This window comes from Pongo abelii, chromosome 21, assembly GCF_028885655.2.
Source record: "Pongo abelii isolate AG06213 chromosome 21, NHGRI_mPonAbe1-v2.0_pri, whole genome shotgun sequence".
In the NCBI taxonomy this organism is placed as follows: Eukaryota; Metazoa; Chordata; class Mammalia; order Primates; family Hominidae; genus Pongo; species Pongo abelii.
Genome location: NC_072006.2, coordinates 13177647 through 13188546, shown reverse-complemented (window position 1 = coordinate 13188546; position 10900 = coordinate 13177647). Strand labels below are relative to the sequence as shown.

At 41.2% G+C, this 10900-nt stretch overlaps 1 protein-coding gene across 1 annotated transcript; it reads left to right on the top strand.

Annotated features, from left to right (window-relative positions):
• The first annotated feature begins 496 nt into the window (after positions 1-496).
• RBBP9 (RB binding protein 9, serine hydrolase) lies at positions 497-10515 on the top strand. Its single transcript, XM_002829997.5, has 5 exons — positions 497-680; positions 1865-1907; positions 3004-3109; positions 6576-6661; positions 7067-10515. The coding sequence occupies exons 1-5, from the start codon at positions 582-584 to the stop codon at positions 7291-7293; spliced, it is 561 nt and encodes a 186-aa protein (XP_002830043.3). The 5' UTR covers positions 497-581; the 3' UTR covers positions 7294-10515.
• The last annotated feature ends 385 nt before the right edge of the window (positions 10516-10900 follow it).

Here is a 10900-nt window from a genome sequence, read left to right as displayed (position 1 = left end):
TAAACAATTTCAGTATCAGCTGGTTTAATATGAAAATCTGACGAAGTATTTTCTTGGTATTTAATTAAATTTTTGTTTGTTTTACTTGGGTTAGTAGCTTTATGCAAGGAAATTTCATTCAAAGCAATGAAAAACAACAACCAGGGCTGATACTGACTACTAAAAATTGTTTTAAAATCAGAAGGAAAAATAATATGGATTTCAGGCGTTGCCAGATTATAAATGGGTTTTCTGCATGTTTGAAACCAAAAACAAACTTTCCTATAGAAATATCAGTAAATCTAGCAAAGAAATAACACACCCCAAGCATGTCATAGCCTGTCTTAAATAAGGGGAAAACATGAGAGCACTAGTAAGAGGCAAGTAAAGGGTGCTTTGCTTTACAATTGATGGAAGCTCGCAGGCTTTGTTCTTCGCTGCCCCACGCTGCCAGCGGCAGGCAGGCCAAGGAGGAAAGAGCCCGGCCTCCCCAGTCCCCGCAACTACAACTCCCAGGATGCCGCGGCGCAGGCTCCCTGCGGGTGCAGGCTGGGTTCAGCTCCGCTGGACCCGCGCTCGGGGACTCTGGCCTCGCTGCACTCATGGCTTCTCCTAGCAAGGCAGTGATTGTTCCCGGGAACGGAGGCGGGGATGTGACCACCCACGGCTGGTATGGCTGGGTGAAAAAGGAGCTGGAGAAGGTAAGCGCCCAACGCCTCGCTGCTCCGTGAAGTCAGCCTGGAGGGAGGGACGGCGGGCGAGGACTGAGGGCTGAAGTTTGAATATGCGTCTAATCCCCTCCAGCAAAGCCCTGTGTGTTTTCCTTCCTCTCCCCCTCTGCCTTCTCTTAAAGTCTGAGCTAGTGGTAGAATTTTGACTGGTAAAACTGCCTGGAAGACTTCTCTGAGGGCTCAGCCTTTAGAGTTAAAGGAACCCTTTTGAACTACCGAGGCTGAGCCCCCGAGCCCCGCCCCCCGTATCTGCTGCTGGTTCAGATTTGGGACTTCCCAGATAATTTTACATCTTCACTGCTCCCCGCTTCAGCTTTTAAAAAATTAAATATGCTACTTAATATATACAAAGGATATACGTAACATGCGTCTACATTATGAGGCATAATGTAATGAATTACCAAACTAAAATCTGGGACATTGCCTATACATCATCTTCCAAACGACCCGTATGTCTACCCATCTCAGTCCCGTGCCATCCTGAAATTTTTTCATCTGCTTCTCTTTTTAAAATTACTTTTCAACCTATGAATATACCTTTTAAACAATAGACTGTTCTATTTGGCTTCTTGGTGAGCTTTATAAAAATGGCATCTTACTGTAGGCTGCCCTGTGCCGTTTGATTTTTATTTTTTAACCCTCTTCTGTAACCAGGCGGTAAGTCGGCTCCCTGGGTTGCCGTCCTCTAGAGCGGGTCTCCAGAACAGATTGCAGGGCTGTGGCTGAAAACCCTGGTCAGAGTTACAACCCCAAAGGTCGGGGCTGGAGCTTCTGAGAGGATGCTATCTCCAAATTTCTGTATCACGTTCTTGTGCCACGTTTTACCTACTCCCTGGCACACCGTCTATTTGGCTCCAGGTCAGTCTGTCTAGAACACATTTGTTCATGCCTCTCTATAGATGCAGGCCTGTAGAGGCAAATATGGGTGTACGAATGCAGATACAGGTCTCTCTATAGAGATCAGCAGAGCTGCCTAGATACAGAACTACAGATGGAGTTAATGCGAAAGGATGGTCACTTAACCTACTTCATTTCATAACACAAGTTAATACTGAATTGGTAACAATCATATCAGGTGCCTCATTTCTTATTAGCAAAGTATTAGTTGTAATTAAGCTCTTTATTATAGCTTTTTCTCCCCCCTCATATCATAGATACCTGGTTTCCAGTGTTTGGCTAAAAACATGCCCGACCCAAGTAAGTTTTAAATTTGTTTTTAAACAGCCTCATCTTGTTGGGTTTTGATATTACCATTTTTGTGGTAGAGAACAAGAATATCGTAATGGAGAAACCAAAGATGCCTATATACCTAAGAAAGAATAAGGCAAGCAGCTTGGGGAGGAGGGTGTGAACCAAAAGCCATAGAAAATTCTAGTAAGGATCAGGAAAGCACCTGGGCATGGTAAAATTTAATTTTCAACTTTGCACCAACTAGATTTTTCCCTTCTATATGTCTACAAATATTTTCAGGCAGAATTTGTGGGTATTATACTTGAGGCATAGGTATAAAACTTTACAGCATCTATTTGAGATCCTAATGTTTAAAAATGTCATATTGCTACTTTTGTTCTGGGTATGCCTATGACTTGTCTCAGGAATCCCCTTTTTGGAAAGAATGAATAAATGTGTGTGAATTTTAGAATGTTGCAAGAGTTTTTTTGCTTTTTTTTTTTTTTTTGAGATGGAGTCTTGCTCTATCACCCAGGCCAGAGTGCTTTGGCGTGATCTCGGCTCACTGCAACCTCTGCCTCCTGGGTTCAAATGATTCTCCTGTGTCAGCCTCCCAAGTAGCTGGGATTACAGGCACGCGCCATCATGCCTGGCTAATTTTTTGTGTATTTTTAGCAGAGATGGGGTTTCACCATTTGGTCAGGCTGGTCTCGAACTCCTGACTTCAAATGATCTGTCCACCTCAGCCTCCCAAAGTGTTGGGATTACAGGTGTGAACCACTGCACCTGACCAATAGCTTTTTTTTTTCAAGTTTGAAAGTTTACATTAAAATTTCAGAGTTATATTTTATTATTTCCTTAGTAATTTCTTACAAGAACATGGTAAACAAAAAAAAAAAAGAGAGAGAAAAGAAAAACTATTTACCAAAACTGTGGACTTGGGTCTTTCAAGTAGTAATACATTAATCTTTGGCTCTGTTAACACAGTCTTGTCTCCTGCTGTGGTCCTGCAGTTTTAAAAGTTGTGAATTGCTGAATAGTTGCCTGTTTGAAAGGTGGGGCAGCATTGGATTCAGACTACCACTATCAAATGACAGACTTTTTCTTTACCCTGAACCTTAAGTTACAGCACGAGAGAGCATCTGGCTGCCCTTCATGGAGACAGAGCTGCACTGTGATGAGAAGACTATCATCATTGGCCACAGTTCTGGGGCCATCGCGGCCATGAGGTGCGATCTTTGTTAAACTGCTATCCCCTTTGTGGGCTCCAGTCATGCTTGCTTGAGAAATACCTTGTGTATATCTTAAATTTCTGTTGAAGAGGAAACAGTGCTGACCTCTAAAGTGGTAACATAATCTGTCCTAATTCCTTCCTGGTTTTGCTAGTGGATTGAAAAAAAGCAAAAAATCTGCTCTTATTGAGATGCAGTGATCGTTTTAAAGCATAAGTGGCTGCAAACCCCACTGGCTTCTCATCAGTCAGCTCTGATTCTGTCTCTACAGACTCTCTTTCTCTCCTCCCAGCCAGGTTTACTGACCTCATTGCAGTTCCTGGAACATGCCAAGTACACGCACATCTTAGCCTGCTCTCATCCTTCTACCTGGGATACTCTGGCCCTAGACATCTGCATGGCTTTCTATTCCCCTTGAAGTGTCTGCTCAAATGTCCCCTTTTGGTGAAGCCTTCTCTAATTACTCCATGTGAAACGGCTTCCTCACTCTACTGGCTCCTATCTCTTTTATATCTTATTATCTGCAGCACTTTTTACCATCTGACATCCTGTTTATTTCTTGTGTCTCCTGCCAATAGAATGTAGACTCCATGAAGGCAGGGCTTTGTTCACTCTGGCACTGAAACCCCATTGCCTAGAAGAGAGCCTGGCATATGGTAGATTGTGTCTGCAGTGTTACCCACCTGGGAATCCCCAGTCCTTAGGATTCATGGGCACATCCCTACTGCTCTCATTAGAATATTACATCTCCCCTTTTAGCCTTATAAGACCTAGCGGGTAGGGAATTAGCTAGCTGAATAAGCTAAGTTTACCCTGTAAGGGTTGAGTTTCTTTCATATTTGCTAGGCAAAATGACAAAGGATAATAGTTTTTATTTGTTCCAAGCAGTCACTTAGGATGTCACATGAATTGCATGTCAGGGAATCTTGCCAAATTTCATAACCTTTCAGCTACACTGATTAAAGTTACAAGAGTATTTCAGGATGGAGCTACAAAATTATTGTACACTCCTAGTGTAAGGATGTTTATATGCTGCCAGGCGTTGTCTGGAAAAGGAAGAGCTCCTTGTATTATTGAATTCTGTTCCAACTCAAGGCCAACTGCATTTTTCTCAAGCTATTGATTAATAAAGATGTGCCTGCTTTTAAAGATCCTTGAACTCACTGCAGGATTATTAGCAACCTTCTAAGAATTGACTTCTAAAGTTAAGGGAGGCAAGGAGAAAAATGGATGCCAAAATGATTGGGTTAAGGTTGTAGAATTTCCTATTGACAAAATCATGGAGGACTACCCTACAGATGACTCTAATCATGAAAGGGAAATCGTGCCTTTCCAATGGAGAGATCAGGTGGATATCACCTTAAGCAAATGATCAAACTTAATCTCACCAATAATAGACTGGCATCATGTGTCCCCTGATGTGGTGGCATGGGAAGGACACAGCATCACCTATGTAGTATCCTTGCCAGAAATGTTTACCTCAGTCTAGTTGGGAGGAAACAGACAATCCTATTTAGAGGATAATGTGCAAGACAACTGGCCTAAACTCTTAAACAATGTTAATGTCATTTAAAACAAAAAATTTTAAAGTGACTGAAGAGCCGTGAAAATAAAATGCAATGCATAATCCTTGACTAGATCTAGGATTGTAGAATGTTTTAAAGGACATTTTTGGTACAGTTGGGGAAAAATGAATACAAATAATATTGCAGTATCACTGTGAAATTTATTGAGTGTAATAGTGGTACCGTGGTTAAGGGAGTGGCCTTCTCAGGAGATACATGCTAAAGTATGGGTGAAATGTGACAAAATTAATGAATCTAGGTGCTTGTTCTTTTTTTTTTTTTGAGACAGAGCCTCGCTCTGTTGCCCGGGCTGGAGTGCAGTGGCACAATATCGGCTCACTGCAACCTCTGCCTCCCAGGTTCAAGCAATTCTCCTGTCTTAGCCTCCAGAGTAGCTGAGACTACAGGCGCCTGCCACCACACCTGGCTAATTTTTGTATTTTTAGTAGAGACGGGGCTTCACCATATTGGTCAGGCTGGTCTTGAACTCCTGACCTCAGGTGATCTGCCTGCTTTGGCCTCCCAAAGTGCTGGGATTACAGGTGTGAGCCACCATGCCGGGCCTAGGTGCTTGTTCTTTCAACGTTTCTGTAGGTTTGATATTTTTCAAAATAAATGGGGAAAAAAGTTTAGGCCCAAGAACAAAATACCAACCCTAACTCTTTCTTGGCACAAAGGCCTCTTGAAATTATTACTACTATGTGTCTTTCCTTATCCCAGTCTTTGCTGAGGGAGACTGCTGCCTGCAAATATAATTGTGGTTTTTGCCAATAAAGGAGCCTCCCTCTACTGGCTCCTATCCTCTTTATATCTTATTATCTGTAGTAGTTTTCACCTAGATCTAGTCAATTCTAGATCTAGTCAAGGATTATGCATTGCATCTGACATCCTGTTTATTTCTTGTCTGTCTCCTGCTTACTTTTAATGGCAAAAACTGCAATTACTTTTATACCAACCTAATAGTTAGCTGGGTGTCTACTTGCCAGGCACTGTAATGGGCACCAGGAACACAAAGATCAATAGGACTCATGCCTGCCCTTAAGGAGCTGACAATTTATTGAGAGAAATGTACATAAGACAACACAAATCAATAATATAAGGCAATGTGGAGTGTGTGGTAACAAAGGTACATTTCTGGTATTGTACAGTGTTTCTTAAAATACGGTTCACAGACCACTTGCATTAGAGTCATCTGGGTTGAAGGAGGGATCATACCTTAAAATGCAGATTCTAGGCCTTAATGCCAACTTTCTGAATCAGAGGCTCTGGGTCTGAGCCTGAGAATCTGCATGTTCACCAACCAAGTGACACTGATGCATACTAAACGTGGATGGATTACACATTTTTTGTTTATTGGGAAAGGTTTGCACAAGTTTCAACTACCTTGAAAAATGAGTAGTGGCTGGGCGTGGTGGCTCACGCCTGTAATCCCAGCACTTTAGGAGGCTGGGGTGGGTGGATTATTTGAGGTCAGGAGTTCAAGACCAGCCTGGGCAACATGGTAAAATCCCGTCTCTACTAAAAATACAAAATTAGCTGGGCGTGGTGGTGCATGTCTGTTATCCCAGCTACTCAGGAGGCTAAAACAGGAGAATTTTTTGAACCCAGGAGGTGGAGGTTGCAGTGAGCCAAGATTGTGCCACTGCACTCCAGCCTGGGTGACAGAGTGAGACTCTGTCTCAAAAAAAAAAAAAAAGAAAAATGAGTAGAAGCTCATCCAGTAGCCAGGGTTGGGCTTGTAGTTCTGCAGTTTCCTTGCCATTTTTCACATCAACCTCAACAGCAGGTAGCACGTGCTTTCTGTAGGCTACCTCAAATGAGTTTTTAAATAGTTTATTGACTTTTTGGTGATCAGAGGTAACATTATATATTAGCTGACATCATTTTTCTTTCTCCAGGTATGCAGAAACACATCGAGTATATGCTATTGTATTAGTGTCTGCGTACACATCAGACTTGGGGGATGAAAATGAGCGTGCAAGTGGTAAGTCCAAAGGTAGAAATCTGAGCAAAGCCCTTCTCTAGACATGGGGCTGTCTGCTCAGGTTGTAAAAACAGTGCTGTCTTTCAGATAGGCTAAAAAATTCTAATAGCATATGAGAAAGATTTACCACCTATCTTTGGATATAAGTTTGCACTTGGATTTCTTCCCAAGCTGTAAGTCTAGAATTGAACCCTAGAGGCCTTGTTTTAGTTGAACCATATACCACCTCTTCACGAGTAACTGTGGTATCAAGCCCTACAGATTTGAAAACAAAAGAAGTGCTTCTAACTCACACGGAGGCTCTGCTCCTTTGTGTCTCTATGTGGGTCGCCAGTAGGTATTTTAGAATATCTAGAAGGGAGATTATCCATGGGCACTGAAAGATCTTTTTTTTTTTCCCCATAGGATACTTCACCCGCCCCTGGCAGTGGGAGAAGATCAAGGCCAACTGCCCTTACATTGTGCAGTTTGGCTCTACCGACGACCTATTCCTTCCCTGGAAGGAACAACAAGAAGTGGCCGATAGGTTGGAAACCAAATTGCACAAATTCACTGACCGTGGCCACTTTCAGAACACAGAGTTTCATGAACTGATTACTGTGGTAAAGTCTTTGCTGAAAGTACCAGCATAGACTGTATGATTTCCGCTATTTTGCATCCCAATATAGGGGTAGAATAATATCTACTATCAGCTGATTACTAGACACATAGAACATCCAGTTAAGTTCCAAAAGTGCCTGAAAAACAAACACAAGTTTCAACATTCAATCTAAGTTACAAATAGCATTTCCATTTTCCATAGACTCTAAAACTCCCCAAATTACTATGAGCTACTGCAGTATTTTCCTCATTTGATAAGAAACATAAGGACAGCTTAACTACCCTTCTCTATCCAAAGTAAGTCAGAAACAGAACCCAGGTTTCCTGATTGCCACTCCTGAGTAAAATTAAATAGGTTTTATGTATGTTGCAGGTGTTGCACACTTTTCCTCTTTGAAATCAAACTTTTCTATTTCATTGGGGAAAGAAAACATGACTGAAAGTCCAGAGTGTTAGCTTAGAGCTCAAAATACTAGCTGCTGTTTCAAGCTGGCCCCGGACATTAAACTCAGACTAGGGCCTTCACCTCTGACACTTGCCCCTAAGTCCTTCAGACATGTTGAGAGAGACTGAGACAGGAGTCTTCCAGAGTCAGGCAGGAGGGAGAAGCAGAGCAATATACATACATAATATACGTACAACTGACTAGATTTGTTTGAGACAAGAGTGGTGGGATCAGAGCCATGTGGAGAGCCCATGACCTGTCTAAATTGTTGCCATGTGGAAATGGGGCAGAGTGTTGCCAATTTTCTGATTTTTTGTGTGGAAAAAAAAATCTCCAAATTGTAGTTTTTAAATTTGGGGAATGCATATATATACACACACACACACACACACACACACACACACATACAATCCATATACATGTGGAGTATGTAAGTTGGCAATAACAGTATACATCAAAAGATTTACAAACACTGCAAGACAAATAAAATCCAAGCCATCCATTTGTGACCACAGTCATAAGCATTCACTTAGCCAGGGGCTTTTAGATAATTATCTGTGAAGTCTGAGAAAAGACTAAGATAACCAAGATGAACATAATGTCAAAGGACGAAATCATGGGGACAATTTGGATTTTGTTCCAAAGACAAGTGTTTTTAAAGAGAACCTTTCCATACTTCATGTTCTGTTCTATAGAGTTCAGCCTTTTAACTTCCATGGCCCTTTAGATCTCTCTCAAGCACATTCCATTTTCTTCTGATCATACTTCCTCAGAAAACCTTTTTTTGGCTGGGTGTGGTGGCTCATGCCTGTAATCCCAGCACTGTGGGAGGCTGAGGTGGGTGTATTGCTTGAGGCCAGGTGTTTGAGGCCAGCCAGGGCAACATAGCAAGACCCCATCTCTACAGAATATTAAAAAATTAGCTAGGCATGGTGGTGCACACCTGTAGTCCTAGCTTCTTGGGAGGCTGAGGCAGGATTGCTTGAGCCCAGGAGTTTGAGCCTTCAGTGAGCTATGATCGTGCCACTGTACTCCATCCTGGGTGATGGAGCAAAGAACCTGTCTCTTAAAAGGAAAAAAAAAAAATTTAATTAAAAAAACCCACCCTTTTTCATTTCCCAACATTTTTTGGCTGTTATGATCGCTACATGTTACTTCAAATAATTTCCAGTGAATCCACACTTGATGTTGCAAAGCCTAAGTTTGCTGCAGAAATATAATTTCCTACACTTCATGCCTAAAGGAGATTCAGAGCTATTGCTTAAAACCAAAAGTCTTGGTTTTTAAATGTGCTTAGACAAAAAAAATCAGGAAAGGTACCCTAATCGTTCAACAGCAATCATCTTTGGGGAATGGGCATTTTGGTAGGTACAGTGTGGTGGATGTCCTTATTATTATTTTTGAGACAGTGTCTTGCTCTGTCTCCCAGGCTGGAGTTCAGTGGCACAAATCTCAGCTCACTCTAACCTCCGCCTCCCGGGTTCAAGTGATTCTCATCTCAGCCTCCCAAGTAGCATGAACTAAAGGCATGTGCCACCACGCCTGGCTAATTTTTGTATTTTTAGTAGAGACAGGGTTTCACCATGTTGGCCAGGCTGGTCTCGAACTCCTGGCCTCAAGTGATCCACCCACCTCAGCCGCCCAAAGTGTTGGGATTACAGGCATGAGCCACCATGCCCGGCCCCTTATTTTACTTTATCCTCCTGATTATTAGAATATGTTACACTAAACATGTATTTTATAATAAAAAATAGTTAAGATTTAAAACAATGTATTTGACTACTAAAAAACAAATTATATAAATCGGTTGAATAATAATGTTGTTGAAGAGGCTGTTTAGCACTAATTTGACCAAATCTATAGTCAAAGTTTGATTCTACTTGAATTTTTTGGAAATTTGCTGTTGTGTTACTTATTCTTTGCCTTGTTCTCTGTGAAGTCCTTTCCTAAAAAAACAAACTTATACAATTTAGTTCACAAAACTTTGTTGACCTCTTTCTCTGTAGAAATGAAAACTAAATGTATATAATTGAGAAATAATTCTGATACTCTTCATTCCTATAAAAGTAATTAAGATAGACCTATAGGATTGTTGGACTTTGCTGCCAAATATAGTAACCAGTAACCACAGCTAGCTGTAAAATTGAAAATTCAGTTCAGTCAAACTAGCCATATTTCAAGTGCTCAACAGCCACTGTTGGCTATTGGTTACCTTACTGACCAGCCAATATAGGCTATTTCCGTCATTATAGAAAGCTCTATTGGACAACATTGGTTTAGGACATACATTTTGTATTTTCCCCTCACCCACCATCCAATAATGAGTAATAGTTCAAAGTAAAAGTGACTTAATTTGAAATTACTTCTGTTTGGCTAGTTTGCTTAGCTGATCACCACCAACATCATAGGTCTATAAATTGCCCAACTAAGGGGTGTTTCATGGGAAAATCCACACAAACTATTCATTAAAAACCATAGAGCCATGGACTGTCATTTCTGATTTCTGTTTGATTGTTTGTGGTCATAATTGAATATACAGGGGCCTGTATACACTCTGGGGAGTATCTATTCTCAGGTGAGCAAAATACCAAATACTGAATGGAAATCAACTGTAAGTATTAGGACTTCATATGCAACTTGAATTTTTGGTGCTATCTGGAGTCTAGAGCCCCACAATCTGTTTTGGTTACAGTTTATCCCTGTAGGAGAAATGATCCATTTAACTATTCATCAGAGGTGCTGTATTTTTAAATTGTCTCTTGTCTCCTTCAGTTAATTTTCAGAATTAAAAACATGCCATGGGAAAAAAGCTTGAAGTTTCTCTTTATTGGTGAGGTAAGGAATACTTTTGTTTTAGCCATTGAATGTTAAGCTCTAAAAACCAATCTTTAGCTATAAAGATATAAGACAAAGTCTATATTTAAAACATATAAGCTGGTTTCTTCTCATTTCTAGCTGTCTTCCAAGTTCATATATATACATACATATATATTTTTTTACAGTCCAGAGATCTTTTATTAACACCTATTGTGCCGTGAATTCATAGCGAGTAAGTTCCAGCAGCTCAGGCTCCTTCCCATTGGTTCTCACAAAGTGTGCTTCTCTGGGTGGAGCAGGCTGGCACTTCAGTTGAACCCAGGTAACTTTCTCTGGAGACGGAATCTCGCTGTCACCAGGCTGAAGTGCAGTGGTGT

Bases quoted from the DNA above. Each gene is read 5' to 3' on its own strand.
- RBBP9 (XM_002829997.5), top strand. From the start codon at position 582: ATGGCTTCTCCTAGCAAGGCAGTGATTGTTCCCGGGAACGGAGGCGGG. The intron at 3,110-6,575 runs GTGCGATCTTTG...TTCTTTCTCCAG, and splicing joins GGGGCCATCGCGGCCATGAG to GTATGCAGAAACACATCGAG. The intron at 6,662-7,066 runs GTAAGTCCAAAG...TTTTCCCCATAG, and splicing joins TGAAAATGAGCGTGCAAGTG to GATACTTCACCCGCCCCTGG.